The sequence below is a fragment of the Artemia sp. Qi Xiang Cuo genome, chromosome 3, assembly GCF_049724085.1.
Source record: "Artemia sp. Qi Xiang Cuo chromosome 3, ASM4972408v1, whole genome shotgun sequence".
Classification (NCBI taxonomy): Eukaryota; Metazoa; Arthropoda; class Branchiopoda; order Anostraca; family Artemiidae; genus Artemia; species Artemia sp. Qi Xiang Cuo.
Window position 1 is genome coordinate 56,513,240 of NC_142796.1, and position 17,336 is coordinate 56,530,575.

The following is a 17,336-nucleotide window of genomic DNA, read 5'->3' on the forward strand; positions in this document are numbered from 1 at the left end:
TTCTTTTTATCTGAGAATAGCATTTGTCATACCATCCTTTATCCTCAAACGTATTCACCCAGCACTCCCCTCAAAATTGTTATTCTGGCCCCTTCACCCGTGTAATATTTTCAGTGACTTAGACGTAATATTTTAAACTGCAGTTTTAGGAACTTTTTACGGTCTTGCAAACTTGTTAGTTCGGCAAAGGAAATTTTACGGAAAATATATTCTGCTCAAATTCAGGATAGCCAAGTAAATTTGTTTAAATATCTAAGGCCTACCTTTACAACTTATAATGCTTTAACAATTAAAAGCCCTGTATGAAGGCTAATTCTGAGATAAAAATTTTGTTTAAAGAAAATGTGGTATAATTTATTTATTCCTAAGAACTATCCCTAAATACGATCTTATTACCATAAAAAATGCACAACTCCCTCCCCCTCCTACTGAGGCAAAATTTAGCTGCAGACCATGTAAAAGGTCGGGGAATAGAGGATTCAAACGGAAGTAACCCCAAAAATAGTATCCATAAGAAAATTTACAATGCAGCTTAAAGTAAAAATTTGGGTATTAGGCTCATATTATTTTCTTGTCAAGTTTTAAATATTTTCAGACTTATTTATCACGAACAGTTGGTTAATAATGCCAAATAATGTTAGTGCGAAGTAAAAGAATTAGTAAATTTTATATGATTTTTAGCCTACAGCTATCATGTCCAGGCATTAGATGGGCTGATATAAAAATGAGACTGCAATAAGTATTATATTTGGAATATGGATGGTCACAGGGTTGGTGGGAGGGCTGGGGTTAATCTGTGACTATATAGTAATCACGAGGTAACCAAAAGAAAGAAAAGAATAGTAGAAACAAACAATGAAAAAAATGTATGTCCCGAGGGGGCATTTTCCGCACGGGGGTGGGTATTTTTCGCGGGGGATATTTTCCGCGGGGGTACTTTCCGTGGGGAGTATTTTCAGCCGGGGAGTATTTTCGACGGGGTATATTTTTGTGAGGAGAGGGGGGGGGATTTCCCGGTGTTCTGTGGGGGGATTTTTTTGGGGAGGGGGGTGGTGTTGGTAAGCACCTAAGTCCTTAGAAGCACCATGAAAAACCAATAATGTCTTAATTGTCGTCAAAATTCCCTTTTTAATTTCAGTTTAAATTTACTTGTTTAGTTTAGTTCTTGTTTGTTTTAATTTTTAATACAACCCCGTACTTATAGGTTGAATTCGTCTATTTAATTTACTTATCTAGAAACCGCAAACAATATTTGTTTTTGTTTTTAAATATTATTAATGAATTTCTGAGATTAATGACTTAATAAAAAATTTCTACTGGTATTTACAGTTCACATGTGTTCACTATTTTTCTTCTTTTTTTTAAAACAATTTTGAAGTTTTTGGTGCAATATCAGCAATAAGTGTTTTCAGCTATGGGTTTCAATCCCGGGCTCTGATTCTAAAACCTATTTTGTAAAAGGCTTGATTTACTACGCAGATACAAGCCCTACTTGAGCCTGAAAACGAAGCTAAAACCAATTTTGGCTCCCAAATTTTCACAACAAAATTCTATTTTGTTTTTTCCTCGAAAAATTCCCGAATCTTGAAGACGAGTCCACGAAAAATCCCCAAATTTTTAAGACTTTTTCCCGAACTTTAATTTTCAAGAGTGGAAGCCCTGCATGTGACAAAGACTGAAACGTCATTTTGATGCAATCCTGATCCTGTTGCGAAACGTCAGTCTGCGCAAAACGCAGCTATATAGGCCTGAACGTCTCAAATATCATTCTGGTGCAATTCTGGTCCTGATGCGAAACATCAGTCTGCGCAGAATGCTGCTATATAGGCCCAGCGTCTTAACTGCAAGTCCTAACTGCAAGTCTTAGGAAGATGCAAGTCTTAACTATTTATATGTTATGAACTCAGTGTTCCTTGCCGAGCGCACATAATAAAGCAGCATATAAAACTCTGCTCATATTATTTAAACATCTGATTAATATAAATATAATTAGCATAAAAATGAATGTAAACATTTGTTCACAAAAGTGTAGCATTTAAATTAATTATATTATTTATTTGCATCATAAAATCCAATAGAAAAAATGTCCGATGTCACTCAAAATTGTGTATAAGAACTTAGGGACGTACATAGGGGGGGGGGCGAGGGGTGAAACGCAAAATTTTGCTAAAGTACCGGGCTCCTCTGACTAAAAATCTGAAATAAAATGTGTTTTATCCCCCCCCCCGAAAAAAATGTACACGCGCCTGTTAGAATTACTTTAAGCTGTCCTGAGGTTTTGTCTTTCTGTCACCATGTATTCAAGCGGCAGCTTATGGACCGATGTACGAGACAGCAAAAAGGCTATTAGATTTATTGTTGGGCTGTTAGAATGCAAAAAAAAAAAAAAAATGTACCTGTTAGTTTTTAAGGTCTGCACATACCAAATGATAAGCTTAACACAAAAAATGCAAGTTCTTAGCAGTGATGATTTGATTTATATTGATGAATTTCCACCTAAAGTCACGTTCCAACTCCTAATTATATTAAAATAGCTTTCTATAAAGCAAAGACAAACGAACAGTTTATATATTTCTTCTCTTAAGAATTTTGGTTACTATTGGCACCGATCGCTCTTTAATTACAGTTCGTTACAAGACACTATTTGATATATAGCCTAGGTGTTTTCATAAATCCTTGTGTTGACTTGTGGTACAGTTATAGCTGACGTTTACGTAAGTGTTAAAATTTTGGGTACTGGTACATTATATGGTCACTTCTAAAAAGTCAAGTTTGGTTAATGCTAATGAAATAAAATAAAACAGGATGAATATATAATAGTTTAGAAACACATTTGGGATATATATTTGCACATTAGGGGGTGGGGGGTAAAACATAGCATATATTAAATACGTAACCTAACCTAACCTAGGTACCTTTTTCCACCCTAAACCCCCAAAAAACAACAGTTTAAATATCGTAAATGCAATGAAAAATACTCTTCGCATTCCATTTCAAGAGACCGCTATTGAGAAATAACCAGTCTGGCTGGTTTTGTCTCTCATTAGTTTATAAAAGCGACCATATAACGCACCACCACCAAATTTTGAATAAATTCCTCAGCGGCCTGTACACAGGAAGTAAGTTTTAAGTCGGTTTTCGGAGGGAGGTAAAGTTATCAAAAAATTCAGTCATTTATTCAAAAATGGTGGGAAACTATGGGGAAATTTACAAAATAAGAGATGCTGCTCACCCCCCCCCCCCTCCTGTATGTGCCTGGCATATATTATTCTCTGAAAACCGTCGAAGTGAGCTTGTTCAGGTTAAAATATGAATTTTGGAAATATTCCTGTTTCAGAGCATAATAATTAGAAAATCTTGGTTAAATTCATTTCTAAGGTTATCAAACATGGGAAAATTATATTACTATTTCTAATGAAGTCTTGGCTGGTATTAGATTTTTGTCAGTCCGCCATGAATCTTGGAAACAATTAAACAAAATTGATGAGGTAAATTTGATGATGTTTCCACTTTCCACCCGTAGATATATTTTTTTCAAAATTTTGAGTGGGCGGCGGTTTTTTTTTATTATCTCTGTTAAAATTACGAAAAATAGCATTTTTACAAACAAGCACCCAAAACGAGGTTTTAAAATGTAAGGGGAGGAAGTGGTGTCACTTTCTTGTCCCAGCTGTGTTAAATCATTGAAATGTAGGGGGATTTTTTTTTCAAAATTTAGGGGATGACAATTTTGTTTTTCAATTAAATTACCGAAAAAAGACATTTTCAATGAAAATATCGTTCAAAAATATTTTTTTTAAATCTAGTAGGGATTGGAAAATACAGGGGACAAATACCCCCCCCCCAATTGAACCTCTTGTTCAGTTCCTTGAACCACTGTTCAGTTCCTCGCTCTCTTTATGTTGACTAACCCTTAGTCTACAGACTAACTGAAGCGTTGACGTTTTGTGTTACCATAAATCCGTTAATCTTGTAATTCTTTTTAAGAGTTGCAACGGTAGTCTTTCATCTGAGAGAAGTCTCATCAGTTCATATGTATACTGCATACACCATAAAGAAGGGTGTGACTGGGCAGACGAACTGCGATGTTTAAAGGTAAGCTTCCAATTTGAAATATGATTCTTCTCAGTTTTTGAAATTATCAAGTCTTGTCATTTCAAATAGCCTACACTGAGTATTTAGTGTAGATAATGGTATAGTTGAATATTTCCAAGGTGAGATTTATGTGCCTTGTTAGGTTATTAAATTAACCAGGTTAGACTATATTTACGAAGCAAAACTAGCTATTGTTCACAGCTCTATTGTTTTTGGAACTTCAAGTTCAAGTCAATTTTATTTCTGAATGTTGAATACAGTTTATAAAGATACTGGGTCTTACATGGCTTCCTGCCTGTTAAGAAAAGAAATAAAAAATGACAGAGGAATATTGTTGACTTTTCCTTTGAACAAACATAGTGACAACTACTAAATAAAGAATACAAAGAAATAATTAGTCATGGTATGATCGTGGTCATGGCTTTGACTTCAGCATCACGATAAGAAGAAAAAAAAACGAGAATTTTCCAAATTAGTTGAAAGAATCTTATTTTAAATTAAACTGTTTAAATTACTTATAACCTCTTTTTTTTAGCCCTCTGTTCCCCCTCAATTGAAATATCCATCGTTCAAATGAGGACTTGTTAGGGGGGGGGGCGTGTACTAAAAGAATTTTTCGAGTCTATCGGGGGTAGATTTAAAGACTTCTTTTATGTATTTTGCGACCAATTTCTGAGTAAAAGAAACATCGTGTATAGTGGGAAAAGGGTTTCCAACCCGTTGCCCCTTTGGGACGGCTTTGGTTCAAACAGATATGTAACACCTAAAATTATATGATTCGTGACATGAAATTTACGATATAACCAAAGATTTTATACCAGGAAAAAAAAGATATATAATTTTAACAATAGCGGTTTTAACAATATTTCTTTTTAGACCTCGATTTTCAGAATTGTCCATCATTTAAAACTAAAAACTTTTAAATAACATTATCCATGACCTGAAAGAACAAAATTCCCCCTAGATTTGTAATACAATTAGGCTATTAGTATTTTTCATATCAAAATCCACAAGGCAGCAAGACGCCCCTTCCCCCTAGATCTTGAAAAAAAATTGTATCTTCATTCTTTAATCCTTACCCCCCCCCCCCCCCCGTCCCGTATTTTCTTGAATTGGCGCTCCTGAATGTAACTAAGTTTATTTTTATATTTTTAATTCTACCTCTTTACTCTCAATGGCACTAGCTTTTAAAAACAGAAACTAGTTTTAAAACATTATAAAATTCTGTGTCATCTACACATTATATGGTACTTGTGAAGAATCCGGTAGTCACGCAAGAAAGACTGCATCGAGAAAGACCGATATGCTACATGAAAAACAGGTTTTCTCCGCCTTGTGAGGTATTGCTCACTCCGTGTCAAAGATTTAAACTTTAGTTTTTTGGGTTAAAGGGGCAAAAACAGTTACCTAGGTTAGGTTAAGTATTTAATATATGGTTTGCTTTACCCCCCCCCCCCCCCCCCCTAATGTGCAAATATATAGCCCAAATTTGTTTCTGATCTTTTATATTTTTATCCTATTTTGTTTTATTTCATTAGCATTAACGAAACTTCACTTCTCGCGTGACTACCGGATTCTTAACAAGTACCCATTATATTTTATATATTATATAACTCTGATTTTTAATAACTAACGTTTTTGTAGTCCTTATTTTCTCCCGCCCCAAAATTTTGTGAATCGCCGCTCCTGAATGTAATTAAATAAAAAAACAAGTTTTTTTAACTAAAAGTAAGGATCAACATTAAAACTTAAAACGAATAGAAATTATTACATATATGAGGGGGCTCGCCCCCTCCTCAGTACCTCGCTCCTTACGCTAAAGTTTGACTTTTTGTTCTAATTATTTCAGAATCCCTCCTGATACACAAGGACCGTGTAATTAGAATAATAAGTTTTTAACAAATTCGAACCATATTTTAGCGTAAAGAGCGAGGTACTGAGGAGGGAGCAACCCCCTCATATACGTAATAATTTCTGTTCGTTTTAAGCTTTAATGTGGCTCGTTACTTTTAGTTGAAAGAACTTGTTTTTTTAATTTAATTTCTGGTAGTTCCTAATTAATGCCGTGAAATCCAGCTCCCCCTCCATGGAAAATTTAATTTCCCTACGAAAACTTCTCCTTGGAAATATCTTCCCACGTAAACACCCCCACCAAAAAACACCCCTCTCCCTCTCGAAAATATCTTTATATTTTATATATATATATATATATATATATATATATATATATATATATATATATATATATATATATATATATATATATATATATATATATATATATATATATATATACATATATATATATATATATATATATATATATATATATATATATATATATATATATATATATATATATATATATATGTATATAAAATTGTGAAGAAAAAAATAGATTGTGAAGAATGGGCCTGTATCTTAGTGTCATAAACGTTTAAATTCTACTGCGAAACCCTGTATTTACTGATGATAAGGCCTTTGCAGTAATACTTGGAATTTTTTTCGAGTTCATATATATATATATATATATATATATATATATATATATATATATATATATATATATATATATATATATATATATATATATATATATATATATATATATATACACATATATATATATATATATATATATATATATATATATATATATATATATATATATATATATATATATATATATATATATATATATATATATATATATATATACGTATGTATATATATATATATATATATATATATATATATATATATATATATATATATATATATATATATATATATATATATATATATATATATATATATATATATATATGTATATAAAATTGTGAAGAAAAATAGATTGTGAAGAATGGGCCTGTATCTTAGTGTCATAAACGTTTAAATTCTACTGCGAAACCCTGTATTTACTGATGATAAGGCCTTTGCAGTAATACTTGAATTTTTTCCGAGTTCGCATATATATATATATATATATATATATATATATATATATATATATATATATGAACTCGAAAAAATTCCAAGTATTACTACAAGGCTTATCATCAGTAAATACAGGGTTTCACAGTAAAATTTAAACGTTTATGATACTAAGATACAGCCCATTCTCACAATCTATTTTTCTTCACAATTTTATATATTTCTATATATATATATATATATATATATATATATATATATATATATATATATATATATATATATATATATATATATATATTATATATATATATATATATAACCAATAATATATATATATATATAACCAATACTATATGTAAGTAACGACCAAAGTTCTTAACTTGCAGCCCTTCTCCCGGGGGCTGTAAGGGGTCAAGTCATCCTTAAAGACATAGTTATTAGATCTTTTGACCATTCTGAAGAAAATAGCTGTTTCAAAATTTTGATTGGACAATTTTGGGTAAAAAGGGGGATGGAAGGGGGGTTAGTTGCCCACCAATATTTTTGGTCACTTAAAAAGGGCACAAGAACTTTTGATGTCCGATCAAATGAGCCTCCTCCCGATCTTCTAGAATCACTGGTTCGGTACAATCACCCCTGAAAAAAAAACAAAAACAATTGACACGCATCCGTGATTTTGCTTCTGGCAAAAAATTCAAAATCCACATTTTTGTATATAGGAGCTTGAAACCTCTACAGTAGGGCGCTCTGATATTCTGAATCTAACGATGTGATTTCATTAAGATCACTTGATTTCTTAGGGGTTTCCCCTTGCTTTTTCAACAATTGGGCAAATTTTCTCAGGCTCGTAACTTTTGATGGGTAACATTAAACTTCATGAACTTTATGTATTTTGAATAAACATCAACATTCAATTTTTTTATGTATCTATTATTATCAAGAATCTGTTTTCAAAAATTACCGTACGCCGTGTAAACTTCCCAAAGCTTTAGAATAGATGTATGAATGTATCGTATTTAATTTTGGTCATGTTGAACTGACGACTCAGATGTGATAAAGTATCTCACGGTACGTACGTAGCCTCCTATCTGGAACACACGCGCTATATTATATAGGGAAGATGCGGGTTTCTTTCGAAACGAGTTTCTTTCAATAGAGAATTGGATTGCAAAGCTTGGTTTGTCACTGGGTTTACAATATTTAAACTATTGTTTTTTGGCGTTTAGGGGGGGGGGACCTAGGTTAGGTATTTAATATGTGCTTTGCTTTACCCCCACCACCCCCCACCCCCCAAATGTACAAATATATAGCCAAAATTTGTTTCTAAACTATTATATTTTTATCCTATTTTGTTTTATTTCATTAGCATTAAACAAACTTCACTTCTCATGTGTGTTTCAGATAGTACATAAATACCTATTTCACTTTCGGGCACTAAACAAGTATTTAAACAACAATGTTTGAGTTCAGAGAAGGGGGGCTTTGGCCATGCACCACCCGAAATCTGAAGTTTGCTGCAATATTTACGTCAGTTAACTATTTGTTTTTCAAACATAAGTCTACCCTCCTTCTCTTGGCAAAATGTTATACCCCTCGAAATCATATTCGTGACTGATGTCTCCTATTAATTCCCGCATGTAAAAAAAATTCCGGTAAATAAGTTTTGATTTTGAAAAGTAGAAGCGTGAGATGTGTACAAAAATTTATTTTTGAGGTTTAATGGAATGTGTTGAATCAGCAGATGTTTTCTAAGAGCAGGTGTCAATAGAAGTGCAAACCCTTCGATAAGTTAGATAGATCATGTTTTGATAAATGATTACCTCCTGAGTCCTTTGTAAATTTTCTTTTTATATTGGATTTATGGGAGCTTCTGCCTTACGGCTCAAGGGCTCAACAGACGCAAAAAAGTAGACATCGAGATTTTGGCCGATATTTCCCCTGTTTCTGAATTATTTTGGGATTTCCCCTAGTTTCCCAAAAAAACAATTGGGCTCTCCGAAATCTTCATGAAAGTTAATTAATATTGGAATGTTTATTGCATTAACGAATGTTAATTTACGGAGAGATAAGATTTCGGAGAACCTGATTTTTTTTAGGGGTGCGTGTGTGTGGAATAAACCCCCAAAAATTTTGGGGTAGCGGAATTAGTGATTTCAGTCCCAACAGTTTCAACAACAAAATAAACCAATAGGTTAATAGAATCTGCTAAATATAAAAGTAAGATAACCACTGTAAACCCGGTACGTATGTGGAGGGGGCCTGGTGTCCGCCCCGTCCTCCCCAAAATCCTAGGTTTTTATAAACTTTTGGGCAGTTTTATTCAAATCATTTTTCAACTTTGTTATTGTTATTCCCCTCCCTCCCTCCTCCAAAAACATCTGCGTACATGTCTGCTTGAAACTCTGTTCTGGACAGAAAAACACAACAATCACAAATCATTATACCAAAGCAATGGTCCTTCGTCAGAGATGGAGATTATGTAGAGTGACCTGGCCAGACGTAAATATGAGGGCCGTTTTTTCACTAATCAATGTGCTAAGATCTTACATCCTTTGTCAGAAAACGCTTAAAAGTAAAATCTTTGAACTAAGATCTTACATCTTTTGTCGTTTTAATGCATAGCTTCCATCATTCTGCTGTGATCAGTGGTCTGAGAACAACGATGAGTATATCATCAAAGTTCTCTCATCATTGTTCTATACGGCAGAAAAATGGCGTTCGTCACACTTTTTGCTAGCATCAGTGAGCTGTAAGATCTTAGAACAAAGATGAGAGTAGTATGCTTCGTCTGGATTCTGACACCGCTATAGGACCATGTTATTCTGACCCCGCCATAGCAATCTTTGTGTTATTTGCGTACGCCTCTACACCTTTTCAAAGAGATTCAGAGCTCCCTCAAATGGCCTTATACTTCTAGTGGGGAATTGCGCAATATGTTATGAAGGACAAGTTTTCTGACATAATTTACGTAGACTAGATTTCTACTTCATGATATATATTGTATACATGTCTTTTAGGGTAAATCCTTGTCAGAAAACCAGTGTGTCTTGTTTCGATTTTAATATATTCAGTTTTTTCGTATATAATCAAGTTTCAGATTAGAATTTTCTACAGTTTGAATAGTTCATTCAGTCTAACAGTATCTATATTTTACAATCATTTACATTGATAGAGATATGGAATCTTCGAAGCGACTTCTGTTGAGTAAAATTTTCTTATTATTATAATAATAAAGAATCCGTTTTTGTTTCGCCATTAAGTTAAGGAAGAATTTCCTTTACCTTCCTTACTTACGCTTTTCTTCACCGTGCTGTTAGCTCTTTTAAAAAGCTTCCTTCTTTTAAATGTTAATTAAACAGTCCCTATGTTTCAATTTTAGTAAGTATTAAAAACAAGAGAAGCAGGTTTACTTTGATTTTGGTTCATTGTGTATGAAAAATTAAAATAGAATTTACATATTAGTTTTACCACACATTAAAGGTCGCCCCTCTAGTCAATATCATACTCTTTATACAAAATTCAAAATTTTGCTTGAATCACACTCTCTTGAATCACAAAGGTCGTTTAATTAGAATAGATAGCTCATATTAAAGTGCTAAAAAAAACTTCAGCGTATAGTGTGAGGCATAGGCTAGAGGACGAACCCTTTATATACTTAATAATTTTTAGTTTAGGCTATGTCCAGGAGTCTTTTTATGTGATTTTAAGTATTTCGTAATTTAGGTATATATGTTTTAAAAGCTTTGCATATAAAATTGAAAAATATCTAAAATTGTCAACTTTTTTGTGTTTGGTACTATGAATTTGAAGGCCAAATGCCCTCCTTTAATATTCTGAATAATTAAGAATTGAGCTAGCTAATTAAATTGTGTCATTTTTTTTCAAATTTTTTGGTTTTGGTACTGTGATATTCTCAATTCTAGTAAATAAGTTTAAAAATCTTTTCATATAAAAAAAATCTATGATTGTCAAATTTTTGCGTTTTGTACTATTGAATTGAAAGGCCAAGTGCACTCCATTAATATTCTGAATAAGTAAGACTTGAGCTATATAATTAAATTGTGTCATTTTTTTCATTTTTTTTGTTTTTGGTAATATGATATTCTCATTACTATTTTATATGTTTTAATATCTTTTCATATAAAAAAAATATCTAAAATTGTCAACTTTATGTGTTTGATACTATGGAATTGAAGGCCTAATGCCCTCCGTTAATATTCTGAATAAATAAGAATTGAGCTAGCTAATTAAATTGTGTCATTTTTCAGCTTTTGGGAGTTTGGTACTGTGGTATTGAAGGAGCAGTAACCTCCCGTAAGCTAAATAGTTTGAAAACTGAAAATGATTTTTATTTTAGAATGCTATTGATCAGCCATCGCAGTAAAAACGTGCAAGGTTGGATGAGGCTCGGAACAACGCCGAGACAGGAGTAATCGAACCATTAAATTCAATCAAGTCAAGTGCCAGCTCTATACAGACCACTATGCAACCCGGTAGAAAATTTAAGAGGGAATAGATGCTTTCATCTAATGCATCAGCATCATCTGGTCAAGATCGGGAGGACACTCCTCTTCATGATTTGCCAGGGACTTCAGATGTACAAGTGCAGTCAGAATTTGTAAATGTACATATTTTTTTTTCTTTCTGCATTTTCAAAAATAAAGCAAATTTTCTCAAGCGCGTAATTTTCGATGAGTAAAACTAAACATAAATTTGTTTCTTAGCTATTCTATAATAATCCTATTTCATTTTCTCTCAATAGCATTAATCAAATTAATAGTATATAAGAGAGTAGCTATAGCACATAAGTACCAAATAGCTTATCATACTTTTCTATAGATTTATAAACCTTACCTGTAATTTCTCTTTTAAGCAAGATCTTTTCTAATGCAAAAATCCATTATTTCATTAAACAAACTCTATATAAACAAAAAACCACTATTTCACAGTTGGCTGTTGCACAAACATCCTTAAACTGAGATATGTTTGCAGTTAGCTTTGCGCCTATTTAGTCCTTATCAAAATAACCCATCGGAAAGGTTGAAAATTTGAATGTTAATCTGACAAGTATAAAATGAATGTTAATCACTCGTTACAAAGTGGTTCAAATAACTGGATGTTTCTATCTTAGAGATGAAGAGATAATAACGTGAGAAAAGGGGTTCATAATAATTTCAAATGTGACAGTGCAGAGATGTAAAAAACAAATGGAACAGGCAGAAATTACGTTTAGAGATTATTTGGGGGAAACCGTTTTAGAAATTTTAGGCAATTATTTCGGCGAAACAGTTAGAGACATTTAAAAAATGATTTTAGAAGATGTTTTCAAAAAGGATTTGAGGCTGAAACTCTAGGGTCGTTATAATACACAAGTTCTATTTGAACAGTGTTGTGAAGTCCTCTACCCCAACTCGAAAGGGCTCCGATCCCCCTATCCCAACCCCAAAGGAAGCTCCGGGTCCCCAAAGGTCCTCCCCGGGGCTCTAAAAATGACCATCCAGCCCTAATTCAGGTAAACATACAACTAGAAATAACCATGATTTTTTCAACTTTATGAAATAATGCTTATTTTACATAGAAAAAAAAACCTTTTTTCCACAGATTAAGGAAATAGCACCGCCATTTGATGATGCAACATCGCAATTTACTGGATTAAGTATATTATCACCACTGGACATAACAAACGAACATACATAAGTGCTAAATAATGTGGACTGGCCAGGAGATTCCCTTAACGATGTGTTTGAGAATCTGGCTTGCGAATACGATTTAACTTGTGATATTGACATGATAGAGGATCCGGACTGGGTAGATAGATTTATGCGTGAACATTTAGGCGATGTTACTAGTGCAACTGAACCGGATCCTCATATAGAAATTACGTCACAGGACAATACAGGCTGGCTCGATCAATTGTCCCCAAACACCTTGGAATATGTACTAGGGGACCTCATACCATTTCCAACCATTACAGTGGAACAGACTTGGGTTGGCGTTATTGACAATTCTATGTCACCCCCCACCATTCCGCTTAATGATACAGCAACAACAATGCAAATTGTAGGGCCTAATTTTCCTGGGGACATTTTTGACGATAGTTTTATTATTAGTGAATTGAGTCCTGTACAAATAGGTGCAGGACATGAAAATAGTGGTATGTCCCCGGAATTACGTGAATTTTATTTGTTAGAGTCTGCTCTAAGTCACTTACAAACATATAGGGTAGATTTTAACCCTCCCGAGGAAAACGTGGTTGACGGGAGCATTATTTTAACTGATCCTGTGAATGTTCTCCATAGCTGCATCGACAGAATTCGAGCAAAAGTTGAGATTCAGATTCGGAAATGGGGGGGGGGTCAAGGGGGGGTTAAAGCATCAGTAAATCAAAAAGTTTAATTACAAAAGGGGACATCTGGGGATTTTTTTATTTTCATTTTTCAACTGGCAACCAGACTTTTTACCCTGGTCTAAATGAATTTGAGAATAACTTTTTCAACTGGGTAAATAAATTACTATCAACTTTGGACAAGTTTAATGAGAGGGGAAGTGGATCCACCATTTTATAAATTGAACACATGTATCTGAATATCATTAGATTAAAAAAAAACTGTGTTTTAAGGGGGGTCGGGGGTATGGGGTAGTCAACGAATATAAAGCCACCCAGATTCTTCGTCTACCAAAGGATTTTAGAGTTTCAAATTTAACACGGGGCTGCAATGCTTTAAATACGCATTTTTAGCAGCAGGCCATTAATCACTAGAAAATGATTCATAAATGAAAAATCTAGACAGACTTGCAAAAAACGGTGGAAAAAATTTCCCTAAAGTAAATTTTGATTGTTTAGAGGGGAAGTATCCGGTGTCCTTGAAAAAAATAGCCATATTTGAAAAAGCAAATGAAAATCTCGGGTTGGGGGTGGTTGTTCTCCAGTATGACATGGAATTTGTAAATGGCGGAAAGAAACCAAATAAAAAGGGGTTTTGTATTCAGTGAGGACACCGATGGTGGATAATGTTAAAAATTGGGTTTGGGTTATTTACGAGCCTCCCAAAGATGTGAATTCCTATGGTCATTTTTTTCCCGTTACAGCAATAAGTTGACTCCTATCCCAAGGCAAAACACATGGGAAACGTTACTATTGCCCCATGTGCCTTTCCTCGTTTGAAATTGAAAGAACATTTTCGGATCATATGAACCATTACAAAATTCATGGGAATCAAAGAATTGACATGCCGGCAGAAGGCAAAGATACTTTACAATTTAAAAATTTCTTAAATTCCTGCTCCAAGTTGATAAAATATCTTTAGATTGTGAATCAAGACTGGTTGAGGTATCAGCCCCATCAAAGCCAAATATAGTCAAGGAACACAAACTAGTTGCGTGTTCCTATGCGCGTGCTCTTCGCGACTCCAATAATAAAATGCAGTTGGAAGAGTTTTTTTGGCTATGGATGAGGAGTGTAGTATGGAAAAGTTATTGATATCTTTAATAAAAACAGCAAACGGCGCAATTTCACGATTGTGTCACACCCAACTATCCAATGACATTGTCAGATAAACAGCAACTGGCACTAGAAAAGGGGACGATTAGCTGGGTTTGTAGAGGTGCTCTTGTCCCAAAAGACGTAGTTCAGGATCATAATCACCTTATTGACCCCAATTCAACGGGAAAAAGTAACTTTCGGGGGTGGGCTCAGAATTCATGTAATTTAAAAATTAAACAGCAACTCTTTCCTCCGGTTTTTATACATAACTCTAACTACGATCTGAAGTATGTGCTACCAGCAATGGCACATCTTAAAAGAAATGGAACAGTGGATGATGCATGGGTGATAGACAGCTTTTCCTACAAAATCATACCTAAATCATCGGAAAAGTTGCTTGTTTTGGAATTTATGTGGAAATTTGTTGAAGCCGACGTTGAGTACACGAATAAAATTCGCTTTTTAGATTCCTACAGTTTTTCCCCAAATCATTGAGCGAATTAATTCAAGTAGAGAAAAACGATGACGGTTGCAATGCTTTCCCCCTTCTCAAGCAACAATTTCCAAATGATTTATATGATTTGTTGACGGTCAAGGGCATATATCCTTATGATTATTATTGTTCCATGTCGAGATTCGCCGAGGAAACTATTCCTTCGATTGAATCGTTTTATGACCGTTTTCATGATCGTAGGTTCACCCACTATGAATACAGTTTTTCTAGAAAAAGTGTGGGCAGAGGGAAGGTGTAAAAATGGCTTTGACTATTGCAAGCTGTATTTGTCGAGTGACGTGTTGACTCTGTTTGACATTATGTGTAAAAATACGGAAACAATCTATGAGGAATTTTATCTTAATTTGGAATTTTATTGTTTATCTCCTCAACGGTTGATGAATTATTTTCTATGATGGGGTGGGGAAAAAATAGGTATGGTCATAGGTCACGCTCAGCTTCATTTATTCAAAAAATCAATAAGGGGTGGATTTGTTTTTCAAATGTCCCTTACTCTTGTCACTGGTCCACATGTAGAGAAAAAGGGGACAAAATCAGTGACTGATCCCTTCTGCATTACTGATATCCACTGATTGGCTATTTATAATGATACGCTACCTTGCGGTGACAATAAATGGCTCAATGACCCTCAAGCACCCCATTTCCCCAACATTGACGACGACAGTGTTGAGGAGAATGGACCGGTTGGATGGTTTTTTGAAATCAATGAAGAGACTCAAGTTGAGCTACACGATTTAGTACAGGATTTGCCATCCCTTGCAGCAATAGATCTGTGACTAGGTACTTGTTGAGTTCTCGAAATAGTCGTTTAGTTTCTTAGGACGAAATGCATTTGTACACTTCAAAACTAAAACTTATTGCTGACTTTCTGCCCAAAAAAAAATAGTTGCACATAATGTGACTTTAAAATGGATATGCAACAACGGTTTCAACGTCACAAAGGTTTACACAGCACTCGAGTTAAATCAAAAACCATATCTAAAAACGTTTGTTGACATTTTTGTCAACAAGCGTTCTGCAGCGCAGACGAAAGCCGAAAAGAAAGTGTATCAGCTCGTTTTTAATCTAGCTTTCAGCAAAATGTGTGAGAGTGTTTGCAATAGGAATCGTTATGACGTCGTGACCGATCCTGAACAATATGCTAGAATTAGCGCTAACCCAAATTACCTTTCCTTCACGATTATCTGCCCGGACATGGTACAATTGAATAGGAAAAAAAGACATATTATATTAAATAAAAATATTGCTGCAGGCAGTGTGATCTTGTAGATCTCTAAAAAGCTCATGTTGGAATTCTACTACAATGTGGCTAGGGTACAGTGTCCGGAAAAGGGGCAAGTAGAGGTCTGCTACGGGGACACAGATTCTCTATTGTTAAAAGTAAAAACCATAAATCTAATTGATGGTTTGGCACACGGTGAAATTATTAGTTTACGGGTGGACTTCACAAATTGGAGTAGTTTTTACCCAGAGCTCGAAAAACATCGGCCGGCAAATCAGCTTTTATTTTTTAAATGAGAAACGGGAAGCGACATGATTTCCCGTAGTATGTTTGTAAGTCCGAAGGTGTACTTTATACAGACACACGACGAGAAAAATCAAGAAACGTTGCAAAGGCGTACCCACGCGCTTTGTGGATAAGAAATTCGACAAGGACATTTATAGGATTTGTATTGTTCAAAATACAATTCCAAGAGCCAAATTGCTGGCAATTCGTTCTCTTAACTACAGGAACTTTACTGTAAATGTAGAAAGAATTGCCATGAGTACCATCTCCGACAAACTCTATGTTTGTTAAGACGGCGTGACCACCCTCCCCCTGGGACTCTATTTAACTTCAGACCGGGCCGAATATGTTATCCATATGGAAAGTCGCGGTTTGAATAAAGTCAAGTAAATCTTTCTCTAAAACCTTTTGGGGGGGGGGGCCTCGCGGGACGGGGGGGAGGCCGCCAGTGAGGGGCGCACCGCCACTATCAAAGTTATCTTTTTTGACTTAGAGCAGAATTTTTTTTGTAAATATACATGTTTCATTCAAAAAAAAAGTGATATTATTTCAAGTGCTTTATTCTAATGTTGTATTTTTTCTATAAATAAAAAAAAAGTATTTATTTAAGTGTTTTTTTCTCTGTGTGCCTATGTAAATGTTGTATTTTTTTTATTATAAATAAATTTAAAAGAAGTGTATTTTTTTCATGTTTAATGTGCTTTTTTTTTAAGTATTGTTACTTTTTTATGCATATAATAAAAGAAAATATGATTCTTTATTCGTCTTCTTCTTCTTCTTCTTGAACAGAGTAGTAATAG

General features: G+C 34.1%; 1 protein-coding gene across 3 annotated transcripts in view; it reads left to right on the top strand.

Moving 5' to 3' along the window:
- Traf4 (TNF receptor associated factor 4) overlaps positions 1–17,336 on the top strand; it is a 209,117-nt gene that overhangs the window by 95,232 nt on the left and 96,549 nt on the right. For all 3 annotated transcript variants that reach the window (XM_089086228.1, XM_089086227.1, XM_089086225.1), the window contains one exon: positions 3,988–4,095. In XM_089086228.1, the coding sequence (XP_088942354.1) occupies positions 3,988–4,095 (108 nt within the window). The remainder of the gene's footprint in view (positions 1–3,987; positions 4,096–17,336) is intronic.